The 20,667-nt window shown below is 47.7% G+C and overlaps 1 protein-coding gene across 8 annotated transcripts in view; it reads left to right on the top strand.

Annotated features, from left to right (window-relative positions):
* Positions 1-20,667, top strand: part of LOC144481884 (nuclear receptor subfamily 4 group A member 1-like) — a 78,343-nt gene that overhangs the window by 26,315 nt on the left and 31,361 nt on the right. For 4 of the 8 annotated variants that reach the window (XR_013495794.1, XR_013495791.1, XM_078201038.1 and 1 more), the window contains exon 2: positions 4,319-5,156. Coding sequence is in view for 4 of the 8 variants with exons in the window: in XM_078201035.1 (XP_078057161.1) it covers positions 4,319-5,156 (838 nt within the window). In the remaining 4 variants the exon portion in view is untranslated. The remainder of the gene's footprint in view (positions 1-4,318; positions 5,157-20,667) is intronic. The other 4 variants (XR_013495792.1, XR_013495793.1, XM_078201037.1 and 1 more) reach the window with 1 other exon arrangement.

Raw genomic sequence — 20,667 nt, forward strand, 5'->3', positions numbered from 1 at the left:
AGGATATGTGTAAAATTACGAGGGTGGGCCTCTTGCCCGCTGGAATTGGCATTCACTCAGTGCACTCTGCCCGTAGCTTACCCCAAAATTGAAGCTGACTACCCCCCATGGGGTTAGAGGTCAAGGGGCAGGTTTGTAGACCCCTATTACAGAGAGGCAGCGTACGGCTTTGTGACAGGTCTGGCTGTATGACAACTCTCTGCCACCATTGTTTGGGGTACTTCAATCAGCCATGCCCTCCTGCCACCGTGCCAGCACTTCCTGTAAAATGGCCGCATGTCCTTTCTGATCTGGATGGTGCAGCTTCAATCTTTCCTGCCCCTCTTATACCCTGTTCAAGTAATCCTAGCTCACTGATGCTCAATGCACTTCACTCCAAGCCAGTCCAGAAGACAGTATTGCCAGCACATCACATGTGAGCTAAGTTCATATTTCAAGTCAACTAACAAGGTTTATTTTTGGAAATGAAGCAAGCCAGACACGTACAGAACAGTAAACGCCTGCGTACCAAGAGACCAGGAGATGCCCTGATGTTTTTAGACTTTCTCCATCTGTCGGCAGTGAATCTAGTCAGACAGGATGAGTTTCCATGGTGCCCCTTCCGTGCTGCCAGCATAACGTTGGCAAAACACCACTGGCCATGCTAAATTGTTCCTTAGTCACCAAAGATATGCAGTTTCGGTGGATTGGCCATGCTAAATTGTCCCTTAGTGCCCAAAGATGTACAGATTAAGTGGCTTGGCCATGCTAAATTGCTCCTTTGTGTCCAAAGATGTGCTGGTTAGGTAGATTGGCCATGCTAAATTGTCCCTTTGTGTCCAAAGATGTATAGTTTCGGTGGATTGGCCATGCTAAATTGCCCCTTAGTATCCAAAGATGTGCAGGTTATGTGGATTGGCCATGCTAAATTGTCCCTTGGTGTCCAAAGATGTGCAGGTTAGGTGGATTGGTCATGCTAAATTGTCCCTTCGTGCCCAAAGATGTACAGATTAGGTGGCTTGGCCATGCTAAATTGTCCTTATTGTCCAAGGTGTGTAGTTTCAGTGGATTGGCCATGCTAAATTGTGCCTTAGTGTCTAAAGATGTGCAAGTTATGGTGATTGGCCATGCTAAATTGTCCCTTCGTGTCAGGGGATTAGCAGGGTAAATACATGGGGTTATGGGGATAGGGTGGGATTGCTGTCGGTGCAGGCTCGATGGGCTGAATGTCCCCATTCTTCACTGTCCGGATTCTCTGAGAACTTTAAACCCGAGACGAAACGGTCACTCTCTGACAAGGCCATTAAGGGTTACATAACCAAGGCAGGTCGATGGAGCTAAGATATAGATGAGGCATGATATAATGGAATGACAGAAGCAACCCGAGGGACTGAGTGGCCTCTTCCTGTTCCTACGTTTAAGCTCTCTTTACAAAAACAAACCGTTTGGCACGGGACAATTGTATATCGTTGTGGAGAGGGTTAAAAGATGAATACATTTTCCAATTTTGTTCCATAAAATATGAAAAGAATTAATTTTATTTATTAGTGTCACAAGGAGGCTTACATTAACACTGCAATGAAGTTACTGTGAAAATCCCCTAGTCTCTACACTGAGGGAGAATTTAGCACGGCCAATCGACCTAACCTGCACGTCTTTCGGACTGTGGGAGGAAGCCGGAGCACCCGGAGGAAACCCACGCAGACGCAGGGGAGAACGTGCAGACTCCACACAGACAGTGATCCGAGGCCGGAATTGAACCCGGGTCCCTGGCGCTGTGAGGCAGCAGTGCTAACCACTGATATATATATCAGTGATGAAAAATGGCTACTTATGTGTGCTGAGAATGTCTGCTGTCAGGAGGCCAACACAACTGCTTGGATTGCAGTCCAATCTTCTGTTACACTCAAATTTATTCGCAGCTATGCGCAATATATGAATTGAATCACGACACAAAAAAAGCGAAACAGCATTGCAGATCAGTACGGGAATGTTCAACCACCTATTTAACAATTGTCTTGGCCCAGACTCAAACGCAAGCAAAAATGGCCAGCTTCGGCCTGGCAGACCCAACCCAAGCCTTTGGAAACAGCGTCAAAGATATCTCCATAATCACCAGAGCTTAGAATCACGTTGGATTCTCAAATCTGGCCACATTGGCTTGATGCTATCTCTGGCTGCAAAGTTCCATTGAGAGTTAGCCAAGTTTTGAATAATCCGTCATCACACCTCAAGTAGCTGTGACACGCTTGGCCATCTTGGAGGATTGATTGATGCCCTTGGAGGTGAAATAAAATTGTTACAGTAGTTAGCACTGCTGCCTCACAGCGCCAGGGACCTGGGTTCGATTCCCGGCTTGGGTCACTGTCTGTGTGGAGTTTGCACATTCTCCCCGTGTCTGCGTGGGTTTCCTCCGGGTGCTCCGGTTTCCTCCCACAGTCCAAAGGTGTGCGGGTTAGGTTGATTGGCCATGCTAAATTGACCCTCGTGTCAGGGGGATTAGCAGGATAAATATGGGAGTTACGGGAATAAGGCCTGGGTGGGATTGTGGTCGGTGCAGACTTGATGGGCTGAATGGCCTCCTTCTGTACTGTAGGGATTCTATGATTCTATAATTTGTGGGACATGGGTGTCACTGGCTGGCCAGCATTTATTGCCCATCCCTAGTTGCCCTTGTTCAGAGGGCAGTTGAGAGTCAACCACATTGCTGTGGCTCTGGAGTCATATGTGGGCCAGACCGCGTAAGGACGGCAGATTTCCTTCCCATAGGGACGGTGGCACAGTGATTAGCACTGCTGCCTCACGGCGCCAGGGACCCCGGATTCGATTCCCGGCTTGGGTCACTGTCTGTGCGGAGTCTGCACGTTCTCCCCGTGTCTGCGTGGGTTTCCTCCGGGCGCTCCGGTTTCCTCCCACATTCCGAAAGACGTGCTGGTTAGGCGGATTGGCCATGCTAAATTGTCCCTTAGTGTACCCGAACAGGCGCGGGAGTGTGGCGACTTCGGGGAATTTCACAGTAGCTTCATTGCAGTGTTAGGGCGGCATGGTGACACTAATGAATACATTTTGGGATGGCACAGTGGTTAGCACTGTTGCCTCACAGCACCAGGGACCCGGGTTCGATTCCCGGCTTGGGTTACTGTCTGTGTGGAGTTTGCACGTTCTCCCTGTGTCTGCATGGGTTTCCTCCGGGTGCTCCGGTTTCCTCCCACAGTCCGAAAGATGAGCTGGTTAAGGAGCATTGGCTGTGCTAAATTCTCCCTCAATGTCACCCGAACAGGAGTGTGGCGACTAGGGGATTTTCACAGTAACTTCATTGCAGTGTTTTTAAAGTCTATTTATTCGTGTCACAAGTAGGCTTGCATTAACACCGCAATGAAGTTCCCGTGAAAATCCCTTTAGTTATGTTGGCCTACTTGTGACACTAATAAATAAACTTAAACATTAACGAACCAGATGGGTTTTACAATAATGGTTTCACGATCGTCAGTAGATTCTTAATTCCCGATATTGGGTGGGACTTTCCGGCCTCACCCGGGCGAGATTGTAAAACCCTGCCCAAGGCCAACAGAGATCTGGGAACCTCGCCCGCTCCAGATTTGGTAGGGTTTTGGGTATTGAATTCAAATTCCACCAGCTGCCGTGGCGGGATTGGAACTTGGGTCCCCCAGAACATTGGTGAGGTGAAACTAGAACTAGGGGACATCGCCTCAAAATAAGGGGGAGCAGATTTAGGGCTGAGTTGAGGAGGAACGTCTTCACCCAAAGGGTTGTGAATGTGTGGAATTCCCTGCCCAGTGAAGCAGTTGAGGCTACCTCATTGAATCATAGAAACCCTACAGCGCAGAAAGAGGCCATTTGGCCCATCGGGTCTGCACCGACCACAATCCCACCCAGGCCCTAGCCCCATATCCCTACATATTTACCCACTAATCCCTCTAACCTACACATCTCAGGACACTAAGGGGCAATTTTAGCACGGCCAATCAACCTGATCCGCACATCTTTGGAATGTTTCATTGAATGTTTTTAAGGCAAGGATAGATAAATTTTTGAACAGTAAAGGAATTAAGGGTTATGGTGAGCGGGCGGGTAAGTGGAGCTGAGTCCACAAAAAGATCAACCATGATCTTATTGAATGGTGGAGCAGGCTCGAGGGGCCAGATGGCTTACTCCTGCTCCTAGTTCTTATGTTCTTATTAGCTGAGTTTCTGGGTTGATAGCCTAGCGCTAATACCACTGGGCCAATCTCCTCCCCTTTGGACGTTTGGTCTTGAGTAAGCAGTGCCCGATGAAAGGCGAAGGAAGGAATGCCAAAAATGCCCTCTAACTTGAATAGGTCTTCATATGTTTCTTTTGCAGAGATGCCTTGTCTTCAGGCACAGTATGGGACCTTGTCGCAGGTCGCAGGACCATATGAGGACTACAGTGCCGACTTTCTAACTCCCGAGTTTGTCAAGTTTGGAATGGAACTGGCCACCACGGAGATCGCTGCCACCACCTCTCTGCCCAGCTTCAACACTTTCATTGACAGTAATAGCACTGACTTTGACGCTTACTTGTACCAGCTGATGCTTTCCAACCAGCAGTCTCCATTCAAAGTGGAGGACGTTCAAATGTTTGGTTGCTACCCGGCCTCGATCAACATGCACTTAGAAGAAGTGTTACCCCAGTGCGGATCTTCTCAATATTACAACGGATCTTGTTCCATCCCATCTCCTTCGACCCCTGCTTTTCAAATGCAGCAAGTATCCATTTGGGACAATTCCTTCCCCCATCACTCACTCCAGTACAGTGAGGTGGATCATCTATTCGATCAACAGAAGAATGTGCCCCAGCTTTCCTTCCTTTCCTTCAAACAGGTACCTTCAGAGTCACCAGCGCCGCATTGCCACATGAGGTTTGACTCAAGCTCCCACGGACCTAATATAGTCCACCAACTGGTCGACACCTTGTCTTACGATGCCGCCAACCAAGTCTCCATGAATTTCCCCGTTCTCCCCATGGACCGTGGACCACGGCTCCTGGACAGTCCCATCGTCATAGACAATCCCATCCCCTCTCCCCTGGTTCGCAATCCCCCTTCCAGCGAGGGCCAGTGTGCTGTGTGCGGAGACAACGCTTCCTGCCAACACTACGGCGTGCGAACCTGCGAAGGATGCAAAGGTTTCTTCAAGGTATTTGATCACTTACTCGAACCCTGCATCCGGGGCAGAAGGATCTGGGTGTCCTTGTTCATGAATCTCAGAAAGTCGGTATGCAGGTGCAGCATGTACTAAAATAGCAAATGGGATGTTGGCATTTATTGCAAAGGGACTGGAGTATAAAAGTAGAGAAGTGTTGTTGCAATTGTACAGGGTGTTGGTGAGGCCACATCTGGAGTATTGTGTCCAGTTGTGGTCCCCTTATCTGAGGAAGGATGTGGGTGGGATTGGAGGCCGTTCAGAGGAGGTTCACCAGATTGATTCCGGGGATGAAAGGGTTGACGTATGAGGAGAGATTAAACAGTTTGGGTTTGTACTCGCTGGAGTTTAGAAGGACGAGAGGGGATCTGATCGAGGGATATGGGATTGATAAAGTAAATGTGGACCAAATGTTTCCTCTTGTGGGGCAATCTCGAACACGAGGTCACAGGTATAGGTCGAGAGGCGATAGATTTGAAACTGAGATGAGGAGGAACTACTTCTCGCAGAGGGGGGTGAATTTGTGGAACTCGCTGCCCCATAGCGCGGTGGAATCTGAATCATTAACTGGTTTCAAGAGGGAGATAGATATATTTCTAATAGAAAAAGGGATAAGGGGATATGGGTATCTGAGGGGAGAAAAAAACCAGAGGGCATGGGTTAAGGGTGAAAGGAGAAAAGTTTAAAGGGAATATTAGGGGGGGCTTCTTCACGCAGAGAGTGGTGGGAGTGTGGAATGAGCTGCCGGATAAAGTGGGAAATGCGGGGTCACTTTTAACATTTAAGAAAAACTTGGACGGGTTCATGGATGAGAGGGTTGTGGAGGGATATGGCCCAAGTGCAGGTCAGTGGGACTAGGCAAAAAATGGTTCGGCACAGACAAGAAGGGCCAAAAGGCCTGTTTCTGAGCTGTAATTTTCTATGGTTCTATGGGTAACATAGTGGATTTGAGACCAGGGAGAGATCAGCCATGATCTGATTGAATGGCGGAGCAGGCTCGAAGGGCCAATTTCTGCCCCTATGCACCTATGTAACCTTAGCAATGGGTTGAGGGGGCATAATTTGGGATGAGGTAAAACTGGATGATCGCAACTTCCTTCCAGTTTTCATTTCAGTTGGCGTGACCTGTTTTATTTCTCTCGCTGTTTCACATTGTCACCCAAAGTCGCTGTGTGACCCAGTGGCTCTTAGCTGGAGATCAGAACAGATTGGATTCAAATCCCATTTCACCAGAAAAGTCGGGGTTGGCACTCCAACTCAGCACCAAGGGGACACCAACAGCAGACACGGAACCATTTGCCCCTCTTTTGGATGCAGAGGGAACACATGACACTATTTCAAAGCGATTCCTCCCAGTGTCCTGGTCAATATTTAGCCCTCAATCTGAAAATGGATGATCTGAGCATTATCACACTGCTGTTTGTGGGATCTTGCTGAGACTAACTTGCACCCACCCCCTTATATTTCTTACGTTACAACAGTGCTTCACAAAGACTTAATTGACTGGAGAATGCTCTGGGGTATCCCTCAGGAGTGTGAAGTGTTGCTTCAGGAAGGCAACTCTTTCTTTCAGTGAGATCACTGTCATTCCACAGGTTACAGCGATTCATCTGGGCGGCACAGTAGACACAGTTAGCACTGCTGCCTCACAGTTCCAGGGACCCAGGTTCAATTCCGGCCTCGGGTCACTGTATGTGCGGAGCCTGCACGTTCTCCCCGTGTCTGCGTGGGTTAAGAACATAAGAACATAAGAAATAGGAGCAGGAGTAGGCCATCTAGCCCCTCGAGCCTGCCCCGCCATTCAATAAGATCATGGCTGATCTGAAGTGGATCAGTTCCACTTACCCGCCTGATCCCCATAACCCCTAATTCCCTTACCGATCAGAAATCCATCTATCCGTGATTTAAACATATTCAACGAGGTAGCCTCCACCACTTCAGTGGGCAAAGAATTCCAGAGATTCACCACCCTCTGAGAGAAGAAGTTCCTCCTCAACTCTATCCTAAACTGACCCCCCTTTATTTTGAGGCTGTGCCCTCTAGTTCTAGTTTCCTTTCTAAGTGGAAAGAATCTCTCCATCTCTACCCTATCCAGCCCCTTCATTATCTTATAGGTCTCTATAAGATCCCCCCTCAGCCTTCTAAATTCCAACGAATACAAACCCAATCTGCTCAGTCTCTCCTCATAATCAACACCCCTCATCTCTGGTATCAACCTGGTGAACCTTCTCTGCACTCCCTCCAAGGCCAATATACCCTTCCGCAAATAAGGGGACCAATACTGCACACAGTATTCCAGCTGCGGCCTCACCAATGCCCTGTACAGATGCAGCAAGACATCTCTGCTTTTATATTCTATCCCCCTTGCGATATAGGCCAACATCCCATTTGCCTTCTTGATCACCCGTTGTACCTGCAGACTGGGTTTTTGCGTTTCATGCACAAGGACGCCCAGGTCCCTCTGCACAGCAGCATGTTGTAATTTCTTTCCATTTAGATAATAATCCAATTTGCTATTATTTCTTCCAAAGTGAATAACCTCGCATTTGTTAACGTTATACTCCATCTGCCAGATCCTCGCCCACTCACTCAGCCTGTCCAAATCTCTCTGCAGACCTTCTACGCCCTCCACACGATTCACTTTTCCACTTATCTTTGTGTCGTCTGCAAACTTTGTTACCCTACACTCAGTCCCCTCCTCCGGGTTTCATCCGGGTGCTCCGGTTTTCTCCCACAGTCCAAAAATGTGTAGGTTAGGTGGATTGGCCATGCTAAATTGTCCCTTCGTGTCCAAAGATGTGCAGATTAGGTGGATTGGCCATGCTAAATTGCCCCTTAGTGTCCAAAGATGTGTAGATTAGGTGGATTGGCCTTGCTAAATTGCCCCTTAGTGTCCAAAGATGTGCAGATTAGGTGGATTGGCCATGCTAAGTTGCCCCTTAGTATCCAAAGATGAGCAGGTTAGGTGGATTGGCCATGCTAAGTTGCCCCTTAGTGTCCAAAGATGTGCAGATTAGGTGGATTGGCCGTGCTAAATTGTTCCTTAGTGTCAGGAGGGATTAGCAGGGTAAATACGTGGGGTTGTGCGGATAGTGTATGGCTGGGATTGTTGTTGGTGCAGGCTCGATGGGCCGAACGGCCTCCTTCTGCACAGTAGGGATTCTATGAATCTTTGTATGCGCTATGACAGTTTCTAAGCAAATTTACTTGGAGGTTGGTCATTTGTATAAAAGTGTCTTCCTTGCAATCGGTTCCACGCACCATGTACTTTGTAGGAGTGCATTTGATAAGGTCACAGCTCGGAGTAGGAAGAATGAGTTGATTTGCTGACACAACCGGTCTGTCCTTGCAGCCAGCCATTGTACTCACACTCTCCTATCTGCTGGCTTTTGGAGCTATGTTCCCTTTGCCACTCAGGTTTTTCATACACAGCCACGGCCATCTCAGCTTTGACTTTACCCGTATCATTTACCTCACTGTGGCCCGCTCCATAACCTTCTGAAAGTTGACGGAACAAGGGGACAGAAACACTACTGTATTCTTTGTTAAGATATTGCGAGGCCCGAACTTGTCTTGTGATTTGAAACCTCCCGTCATTTTTCAGGGCACCAACTGCAGCAAGCTTTGTTCTTTCCTGGGATGTGGGCATCGCTGGCAAGACCAGCAATTAGTGCCCATCCCTAATTGTCCATTTCTAGGTCATTTCATTGTCAACCACGTTGCTGTGACTCTGGAGTCACATGTAGGCCAGACCAGGTAAGGACGGCAGATTTCCTTCCCTGAAGGACATTAAAGTTTCTTTCTTAGTCACAAGTAGGCTTACATTAACACCGCAATGAAGTTACTGTGAAAATCCCCTTGTCGCCACACTCCTGTTCGGGTACACTGAGGGAAAATTTAGCACGGCCAATCCACCTAACCTGCACGTCTTTCAGACTGTGGGAAGAAACTGGAGCACCCGGAGGAAACCCACGCAGACACGAGGCGAACGTGTAGACTCCGCACAGACAGTGACCCGAGGCCGGGAATTGAACCCGGGTCCCTGGCGCTGTGAGGCAGCAGTGATAACCAGTGTGCCACCATGCCCGCCCCAGTGAACCAGCTGGGTTCTTAACAACAATCATCGATAGTCTCATGGTCACTGAGTTTTTAAATCTGAATTTTTAAAAAAATTGAATTTAAATTCCACTCGCTGCCCATGGTGAGATTTGAACCCTTGTCCCCAGAGGTTTGCCTAGGTCTCTGGATTGCTAGTCTGGTGACAGTACCCATCAACTCCCCGCTAAATTTAATACAGGAGAAAACTAGTTGTGCTGAGGTAACACGACAGAGCCCGTGGAGGCAATCAAGATGCCATCCTAATATCCCTGGAATTCGAGAGAGAGCATGCGGTGTCCGAGGGCACTGTTGAGGCCTTCCGTGCCCGCTGGGCACCGCAGGGACTGGTGTGCGTTATCAACCCCTTTAATCACATTTTAATCTGATGCTTTAAGTTTCATTTCTGCTTTGTCTTTTGTTTTGGACGCTTGCCTTCTTTTTGGGGAGTGCTCCTTTTGATTTGTCCCTCAGTTAATTTCATTTCATTTAAGTGTTTTGCCAAAAAGATTGACAGAATGTTTATTTGTCCCTCAGTTGATTTGGTTTAGTTTAATTGCTTTACCAAAGAGATTGACGGCAGGCATTTCGAGAAGCATTCCACTCACACTTGATTTTTTATAAATACTGCTTCAAAGATGTGGGCATTTATTGCCCATCCATTAGACCATAAGATATAGGAGCAGAATGAGGCCATTCAGCCCATCGAGTCTGCTCCGCCATGGCTGATAAGTTTCTCAACCCCATTCTCCCATCTTTTCCCCATTTCCTTTGGCCCCCCTCACCAATCAAGAACCTCTCTGTCTGAATTACACTCTGGCCTTCTCTGTGGTAATGAATTCCACAGATTCACCACCCTCTGGCTGAAGAAATTCCTCCTCATTTCGGTACTAAAGGGTCGTCCCTTTACTCTGAGGCTGTGCCCTCGAGTTCTCGTCTCTCCAACTAATGGAAACATCTTCCCCACGTCCACTCTATCCAGGCCTTTCAGGATTCTCGAAGTTTCAATGCGATCCCCCTCATCCTTCTAAACTCCAAGTACAGACCCAGAGTCCTCAAACGCTCTGTGTACGTCAAGCCTTCCATTCCCGGGATCGTTCTCGTGAACCTCCTCTGGACCCTCTCCAGGGCCAGCTCATCCTTCCTTAGATACGGGGCCCAAAACTGCTCACAATACTCCAAATGTGGTCTGACCAGAGCCTTATACAGCCTCAGAAGTACATCCCTGCTTTGGTGTTCTAGTCCACTTGAAATGAATGCTAACATTTCATTTGCGTTCCTCACTACCAACTCAACTGCAAGTTAACCTTAAGAGAATCCCTTGGACTGAATGGCTTGTTAGTCATTTCAGAGGGGCAGTTAGGCGTCAACCAGATTATTGTGGGCCTGGAGACACGTGTAGGTCAGAACAGGTAAGGACATTAGTGAGCCAGATGGGTTTTTATGATAATCAACAATGGTTTCATTAGACTTTGAATTCCAGATTTTGATTGAATTCAAATTTCACCATCTGCCGTGGTGGGATTCGAACCCAGGTCCCCAGAGCATTACCCTGGGTCTCGGGATTACTAGTCCAGCCACAATACCACTATGCCATCGCCTCCGCCTCCCCAGATTGCCAGGGTAACTGCGAATGGCAAACTTTCAAGAGGAAACTGGAGATGTGTACACTGGAGGAATGAATGAATTGGCTTGGTTCTGTCAAGGAGCAAGTACAGGAACAATGGACCGAATAGCCTTTGTCTCTGCTCTAAGACTATCTGATTGTCAGATGCACATATTTTATAGTGTGCAGTGTTGAATTGCATCTTTCGGATCAGATCACTGCCTACAGTTAGCAATTCTTCATAAAGTTTAAAGTTTAGTCGCTCAGGTGTGGGGCAGAGTGTGGGATCAAGGGAGGAGTTTATTTTGCTATTGATGCCAATTCATTGAAAACCCCAACAAATGAAAGGAAAGACTTGTATTTATCCAGCCCCTTTCAAAGTACTTGACAGAGCCACAAAGTGCGTTCACTACCTTGGCAAATATGGATGCAAGTCGCGCACTTTAGAATCCAACAAACAGAGATACGATCCATAACTAAATAAGCCATGCAAGTTCCCCTCTTTAAAAGTTTGTTTATTAGTGTCACAAGTAGGCTTACATTAACACTCCAATGAAGTTACTGTGATTATCCCCTAGTTGCCACACTCCAGCGCCTATTCACGTACACTAAGGGGCAATTTAGCATGGCCAATCCACCTAACCTGCACATCTTTGGACACTAAGGGGCAATTTAGCATGGCCAATCCACCTCGCCTGCACATCTTTGGGCACTGAGGGGCAATTTAGCATGGCCAATCCACCTAACCTGCACATCTTTGGACACTAAGGGACAGTTTAGCATGGCCAATCCACCTAACCTGCACATCTTTGGACACTAAGGGACAGTTTAGCATGGCCAATCCACCTAACCTGCACATCTTTGGACACTAAGGGGCAATTTAGCATGGCCAATCCACCTCGCCTGCACATCTTTGGGCACTGAGGGGCAATTTAGCATGGCCAATCCACCTAACCTGCACATCTTTGGACACTAAGGGACAGTTTAGCATGGCCAATCCACCTAACCTGCACATCTTTGGACACTAAGGGGCAATTTAGCATGGCCAATCCACCTCGCCTGCACATCTTTGGGCACTGAGGGGCAATTTAGCATGGCCAATCCACCTAACCTGCACATCTTTGGACACTAAGGGACAGTTTAACATGGCCAATCCACCTAACCTGCACATCTTTGGACACTAAGGGACAGTTTAGCATGGCCAATCCACCTAACCTGCACATCTTTGGACACTAAGGGACAGTTTAGCATGGCCAATCCACCTAACCTGCACATCTTTGGACACTAAGGGGCAATTTAGCATGGCCAATCCACCTCGCCTGCACATCTTTGGGCACTGAGGGGCAATTTAGCATGGCCAATCCACCTAACCTGCACATCTTTGGACACTAAGGGACAGTTTAGCATGGCCAATCCACCTAACCTGCACATCTTTGGACACTAAGGGACAGTTTAGCATGGCCAATCCACCTAACCTGCACATCTTTGGACACTAAGGGGCAATTTAGCATGGCCAATCCACCTCGCCTGCACATCTTTGGGCACTGAGGGGCAATTTAGCATGGCCAATCCACCTAACCTGCACATCTTTGGACACTAAGGGACAGTTTAGCATGGCCAATCCACCTAATCTGCACATCTTTGGACACTGAGGGGCAATTTAGCATGGCCAATCCACCTAACCTGCACATCTTTGGGCACTAATGGGCAATTTAGCATGGCCAATCCACCTAACCTGCACATCTTTGGGCACTAAGGGACAATTTAGCATGGCCAATCCACCTAACCTGCACATCTTTGGACACTAAGAGGCAATTTAGCATGGTCAATCCACCTAACCTGCACATCTTTGGACACTAAAGGACGATTTAGCATGGTCAATCCACCTAACCTGCACATCTTTGGACACTAAGAGGCAATTTAGCGTGGCCAATCCACCTAACCAGCGCCGCTTTTGGACTGTGGGTGGAAACCGGAGCACCCAGAGGAAACCCACACAGAGATCGGGAGAACGTGCAGACAGTGACCCAAGCCGGGAATCGAACCCGGGTCCCTGGCGCTGTGAGGCAGCAGCGCTAACCACTGTGCCACCGTGCCACACTGGAGGCTGACTTGAATGATGAGTGTCTCCACATCACTAGACACAGGAGAGTGTTGAAAATAAGATTTTGGGTTTATATTCTGGAAATTCTCAGGTTGTGACACAGTGGTGCTCTGTGTACAAGCTATATCAAGTATCTAGTTTAAAAAAAAACACCAAGGAATAGTAGTCCTCATTGTTTTTTGCTTGGGAGAGGGGTTTGTCTTTCCAGTGGGCTATAATGGAAAATGGAGTTTATTTGTATTTAAAAACTGCACTCAGGCTTTCTTTTCAATGGTTCATTCATATCTGCGAAGTATAAAATAATTTGGAATGAGCCCCAAGGCTAATGCTGTGTGTGCCTTCTCAGTAGCTCTCTGGGAGCGAGCATACCAGTGTGGTCCAATGCACAATCGCAGCCATCCTTTATTGGTGTGGCATTGGCTGAGGCAAGAACTGAGAGAGCGGGGCACAGAGGAGACACCTAGCAAGCCCACAAGATAAGGTGGTGGGAAGAAATATCTCCTGGGTGTGAAGGAAGCCTTCCAAACAGATTCTTTCAAACACTTTTTTCTCCTCTGACGAGCAACTTAAGGAAAAAAGCTTTCGCCCTCAATTGTGACTCATCCATTGAGGGTGGTGGAACATTCTTGAATACAAGGCCCCTTCTCAAAATCTATCGGTTAAGACTGCAAGACATCGAGGGCAGAATTTTCCCAGTGACAAATTTGTATTGGATGTAATGTGACCAATGGGAACAAGATGTCAGGGTCAGCTGACCCAGTAAAACATGGAACCAATCACAGAGTGATGTAATAGTCAGCTGATTCGCTATAAATAAGGAACTATGTAGAATTGTGGGAAGTTTGGAGTGGCCCAGGGTGAGGCCCCAAGTTTAGAATAATAATGTTTCTTTATTAAACCCTTTCTTTGATTTATAAGTTGGAGTAAGTTTTGTTGTTGTTTCATTAGCTGCATTTTGAAGAGTTCCTTCTGGAAAAACAATGGGAATCATGGCAGGTGGGACACGGACCAGCAAAGAGTTGGCATAAATGGGTATTTTTCTGACTGGCAGTCAGTGACTTGTGGGATATGTGCTAGGACCCCAGCTGTTGACATTATATATTAATGGTTTGGAAGAGGGAACTGAATGTATTATCTCCAAATTTGCAGATGACACAAAGTTGGGTGGGAGGGTGAGCTGTGAGGAGGATGCAGAGATGCTTCAGCGTGATTTGGACAGGCTGAGTGTGTGGGTATCTGCATGGCAGATGCAGTATAATGTGGATAAATGTGAGGTTATCCACTTCGGTAGCAATAATAGGAAGACAGATTATTGCCTGAATGGGTGTAAATTGAGAGAGGTGGATACTCAACGAGACCTTGGAGTCCTCGTGCATCAGTCGCTGAAAGTAAGCGCGCAGGTACAGCAGGCAGTAAAGAAGGCAAATGGTATGTTGGCCTTCATAGCGAGAGGATTTGAGTACAGGGATAGGGATGTTTTGCTGCAATTGTACAGGGTGTTGGTGAGGCCGCACCTGGAGTATTGTGTGCAGTTTTGGTGTCCTTATCTGAGGAAGGATGTCCTTGCTATAGAGGGAGCACAGCGAAGGTTTACCAGGCTGATTCCTGGGATGGCAGGTCTGTCATATGAGGAGAGACTAAGTCGGTTAGGATTATATTCACTGGAGTTTAGAAGAGTGAGGGGGGATCTCACAAAAACTTATAAAATTCTAACAGGATTAGACAAAGTAGATTCAGAAAGAATGTTCCCGATGGTGGGGGAATCCAGAACTAGGGGGTCATAGTTTGAGGATAACGGGTAAACTTATAAAATTCTAACAGGGTTAGATAGGGTAGATTCAGAAAGAATGTTCCCGATGGTGGGTGGAGCATAAGCTTGCCGGGGTAGCCGGCTACAGACCGTTAGGCATGCGCCCTGAACTCCCATGTACTGTGTACAAGTGGACACAGTATATGGGAGATCTGTCAACACGCCACAATGCACCCCCACCGCCAATCGCCACTCCCCGCCCCCACTGATCGCCACCCCCCCGATGCAAAGTTCCTGCCTTAACTCTCCCTCACCCTCCCCATCCGGCCCCGCCTCCTTGGTGCCAGGGTGCCCAGTGGGCAGTGCCACATTGCCAGACTGGGACTATCAGGGACTATAGCACCTTCTCCTACTTTGGACCAGCTCCCTTTTTACTGTTTAAAAATGGGCGGCATGGTGGCACAGTGGTTGGCACTGCTGCGTCACAGCGCCACGGACCCGGGTTCGATTCCCGGCTTGGGTCACTGTCTGCGCGGAGTCTGCACATTCTCCCCGTGTCGGCGTGGGTTTCCTCCGGGTGCTCCGGTTTCCTCCCACAGTCTGAAAGATGTGCAGGTTAGGTGCATTGGCCGTGCTAAATTCTCCCTCAGTGTACCCGAACAGGAGTGCGGCGACTAGTGGATTTTCACAGTAACTTCATTGCAGTGTTAATGTAAGCCCACTTGTGACACTAATAAATAAACTTTAAACTGAAATGGAATTGGTTGTACCTTATGCTTTAACTGATCCCTGTCTCCCATATTCAGGGCAAAACCACCTTAAATACCATCTTCTAAGCTGTCCATAATGAAAATAATGTTTGCAAAGGAATACGCTACTTTGAACACATTTAACAGTAGTGCAAGTGATTAGTGACTGCTTGAAGTATCTTTTCTTAACTTGTGGCGCAGATTGTCAATGCACTGGGGACCAGGGGAATACCAAGGTGATTCCATTTCTAAGCGAGACCTTTATAACTTGCTCGTGACTCACTCGTGACTAACTTGTGTTTCCACCAAGAACCAGGGGCAGGAGAATTCCCCCACCCACTCTTCCTCCACACACAATCTGTTACACAACAGTACGTTTAAAAACCTGCAAGAATTCGGACTGTCGTCGTACTAGAAAAGCTCACCAAACACCCAAAAGGAGTGACAAGCTTTCCAGAACTTAGGGACAGGAGGAGGCCATTTTGTCTCCTCTGGCCTAGCTATTCCACCATCCAGAGCGGACCTGTATCTTAACTCCAGCGACCCGCATTGGTTCTGTAACCATTCACCCCCTTGCCCAATAAAAACCTACAGCGTCAGGGGGTTCCACCACTCAGGTGTAAAAACATTCCGCCTGACATCACCCGCGAATAGCCTAACTCCCAATTTTAATCTTAACTGCCCCTTGTTCCAAGAGGAAATAGTTTGCTTCTACCTATCCCAGTGAATCCTTTAATCATCTCAAACACCTCAATCGGACTAGCCCTTAATCTTCGATACACGAGAAAATACAAGTTTTGTCTATTCAACCTGTCCTCATAGGGGGCGGCACGGTGACACAGCGATTGGCACAGTGGTTAGCACTGCTGCCTCACAGCGTCGGGGCCCGGGTTCGATTCCCAGCTTGGGTCACAGTCTGTGCGGAGTCTGCACATTCTCCCCCCGTGTCTGCGTGGGTTTCCTCCGGGTGCTCCGGTTTCATCCCACAGTCCAAAGATGTGTAGGTTAGGTGGATTGGCCATGCTAAATTGACTCTTAGTGTTTAAAGATGTGTAGGTCAGGTGGATTGGCCATGCTAAATTGTCCCTTAGTGTCCAAAGATGTGCCGGTTAGCTGGATTGGCCATGCTAAATTGCCCCTTAGTGTCCAAAGATGTGCAGGTTAGGTGGATTGGCCCTGCTAAATTGCCCCTTAGTGTCCAAAGGTGTGCAGGTTAGGTGGATTGGCCCTGCTAAATTGCCCCTTAGTGTCCAAAGGTGTGCAGGTTAGGTGGATTGGCCATGTTAAATTACCCCATTCCACTATTTCCAAGGAGAGTGGTGCAGTTTTCCTTGATGTCCTGGCCAACGTTCTACCTTCGACTAATGTCTTATCCAGTCACGATCACATTGTTGTTTGCGGGAGCTTGCTGTGCCACAAATTGAATGCCACATTGCCTGCATTACAACGCCAAGTACTTCATTGGCTGTAAAGTGCTTTGGGTTATCCTGAGGTTATGAAAGGCTCTATAAAAAGGCAAGTCTCTCTTTATATAGATAGAATATATATGCATGATTTTTTTAACATATAGGCTGTTTCCAAAATCCTTATTCAACTTCAAGCTAAGCAAACTGTGCAGACAGAGAAACACAGAAGCTAGAAGCAGGAATAGGCCCTTCGATCCTCCTCCGCCATTCATTATGATCATGGCTGATCATCGAATTCAATATCCTGATCCCCCCCCTTCCCCCCATATCCCTCGATCACTTTAGCCCCAAGAGCGATATCTAATTTCTTCTTGAAATCACACAACGTTTTGGCCTCAACTACTTTCTGTGGGAGTGAATTCCACACATTCACCACCCTCTGGGTGAAGAAATTTCTCCTCACCTCAGTCCTAAAAGGTTTACCCCCTTATCCTCAAACTATGACCCCTAGTTCTGGACTCCCCCACCATTGGGAACATTCTTTCTGAATCTACCCTGTCTAATCCTGTTAGAATTTTATAATTTTACCCCTTATCCTCAAACTATGACCCCTAGTTCTGGACTCCCCCCACCATCGGGAACATTCTTTCTGAATCTACCCTGTCTAATCCTGTTAGAATTTTATAAGTTTCTATGAGATCCCCTCTCACTCTTCTAAACTCCAGTGAATATAATCCTAACCGACTTAGACTCTCCTCATATGACAGACCTGCCATCCTAGGAATCAGCCTGGTAAACCTTCGCTGCACTCCCTCTATAGCAAGGACATCCTTCCTCAGATAAGGACACCAAAACTGCACACAATACTGCAGGTGTTGCCTCACCAACGCTGTACACAATTGCAGTAAAAATATGGGAGTATCCTTCACAAAATTTTAACAGAATGCCATTCAGATTTCTAGACTTCTGTTTAGCCCATATATTTTGTGATATATTGTTTAAGATGAATTTTTGATAGTTTTATCTATTATCACAAGAGGAATTGGATATAAAAGTAAGGCCTAGCTCTGACGAAGGGTCATCAAGACTCGAAACGTTGGCTCTATTCACTCTCCACAGATGCTGTCAGACCTAGAATTCCTACAGTACAAAAGGAGGCCTGGACCGACCACAATTCCCATTCCCGTAACCTCGCACACTTACCCTGCTAATCCCCCTGATACTAGGGTCAATTTAGCATGGCCAATCCACCTAACCTGCACATCTTTGTACACTAAGGGACAATTTAGCATGGCCAATCCCACTAACCTGCACATCTTTGGACACTAAGGGACAATTTAGCATGGCCAATCCCCCTAACCTGCACATCTTTGGACACTAAGGGACAATTTAGCATGGCCAATCCACCTAACCTGCACATCTTTGGACACTAAGGGACAATTTAGCATGGCCAATCCCACTAACCTGCACACCTTTGGACACTAAGGGACAATTTAGCATGGCCAATCCCCCTAACCTGCACATCTTTGTACACTAAGGGACAATTTAGCATGGCCAATCCCACTAACCTGCACATCTTTGGACACTAAGGGACAATTTAGCATGGCCAATCCACCTAACCTGCACATCTTTGTACACTAAGCGACAATTTAGCATGGCCAATCCACCTAACCTGCACATCTTTGTACACTAAGGGACAATTTAGCATGGCCAATCCCCCTAACCTGCACATCTTTGGACACTAAGGGACAATTTAGCATGGCCAATCCACCGAACCTGCACATCTTTGGACACTAAGGGACAATTTAGCATGGCCAATCCACATAACCTGCACATCTTTGGACACTAAGGGACAATTTAGCATGGCCAATCCACCTAACCTGCACATCTTTGGACACTAAGGGACAATTTAGCATGGCCAATCCACCTAACCTGCACATCTTTGGACACTAAGGGACAATTTAGCACGGCCAATCCACCTAACCTGCACATGTTTGGACTGTGGGAGGAAACCGGAGCACCCGGGGAAAACCCACGCAGAGACGAGGAGAACGTGCAGACTCCACACAGACTGTGACCCGAGCCGGGAATCGAACACGGGACCCTGGCGCTGTGAGGCAACAGTGCTAACCACTGTGCTACCGTGCCGCCCACTTCCTGCTGGGGTTTTCCAGCAATTTCTGTTTTCGTAAAAGTAAGGATGTTGTGCTTCAGTCATACAGGACATTGGGATCCCGGACGGGATTGTTACAGCTTCGCTCGCCCCGAAACCGGACAATCCCGCCCGAGGTCAACGGACCTTTCCATGGTCCATCCCTCCCACCCGCTACGATTCCCGGAGTGGGCGGGACGGTAAATTCCGCCCCACATCTCGAATACCGTGTGCCGTTTTGGTTTCCAGATTTAAGGAAGGATGTAAATGTGTTGGAGGTGGTTCACAGGAGGATCGATTCCTGGGAATGAGCAGGTTGTCTTCTGAGGACAGGTTGGACAGACTGGGCTTGTTTCCACTGGAGTTTAGAAGAGTGTGGCGGGGCGGGGGGGGGGGGGGGGGGGGCAGGGGGGGGGGGCAGGGGGGGGGGGACGTGGGGGTGGTGACTAGATTGAAGTATCTAAGATCCTGAACGGTCTTGACAAGGTGGACGAGGGAAGGATGTTTCCTCTTGTGGGGGAGTCCAGAACTGATTTAAAATTAGGGGATTTCGTACGGAAATGGGGAGAATTTTTCTCTCAGGGGGTTGTGCCACTTTGGAACTCTCTGCCTCAGAAGACGTTGGAGGCGGGGTTAAAGAATATTTGTAAGTGGAGGCAGATAGATTCCTGTTGGACAAAAGGGTGAAAGATTATTGGGGGTTGATGGGAACATGGGATTCGGGACACAAACAGATCAGCCACAATCTTAGACCATAAGACCATAAGACATAGGAGCAGAATTAGGCCACTCGACCCATCGAGTCTGCTCCACCATTCAATCATGGCTGATATTTTTCTCATCCCCATTCTCCTGCCTTTTCCCCATAACCCCTGATTCCCTTAAGAACCTATCTATCTCTGTCTTAAAGACACTCAATGACCCGGCCTCCACAGCCTTCTGCGGCAAAGAGTTCCACAGATTCACCACTCTCTGGCTGAAGAAATTCCTCCTCATCTCTGTTTTAAAGGATCGTCCCTTTAGCCTGAGGTTGTGCCCTCTGGTTCTAGTTTTTCCCACTAGTGGAAACATCCTCTCCACGTCCACTCTATCCAGGCCTCGCAGTATCCTGTAAGTTTCAATAAGATCCCCCTTCATCCTTCTAAACTCCAATGAGTACAGACCCAGAGTCCTCAACCGTTCCTCATACGACAAGCTCTTCATTCCAGGGATCATTCTTGTGAACCTCCTCTGGACCCTTTCCAAGGCCAGCACATCCTTCCTTAGATATGGGGCCCAAAATTGCTCACAATACTCCAAAGGGGCCTGACCAGAGCCTTATACAGACTCAGAAGTACATCCCTGCCCTTGTATTCGAGATTCTTTTGAATGGCAGAGCAGGCTTGAGGGGCTGAATGGCCTCCGATCCCGCTCCTATTTCATATGTTCATATGTAGCACAATTTGCAATCAGTTTTAAGGAAGTAAATTAATTATTAATTAATACGCAGCAGTAAAGAATTAGCATTAAAGAGGCGATATGAATTATGCTGCCGTTTTGTTTCCATCACGGGCATATCCAAAGTGATTAAAAGTTTAAAGTTGTTTCCTGCAGGTGTGAATGTGGGGTAAAATATATTACGTGCCAATATATCGTCAAAGGGA

Source organism: Mustelus asterias, chromosome X (genome assembly GCF_964213995.1).
Source record: "Mustelus asterias chromosome X, sMusAst1.hap1.1, whole genome shotgun sequence".
Classification (NCBI taxonomy): Eukaryota; Metazoa; Chordata; class Chondrichthyes; order Carcharhiniformes; family Triakidae; genus Mustelus; species Mustelus asterias.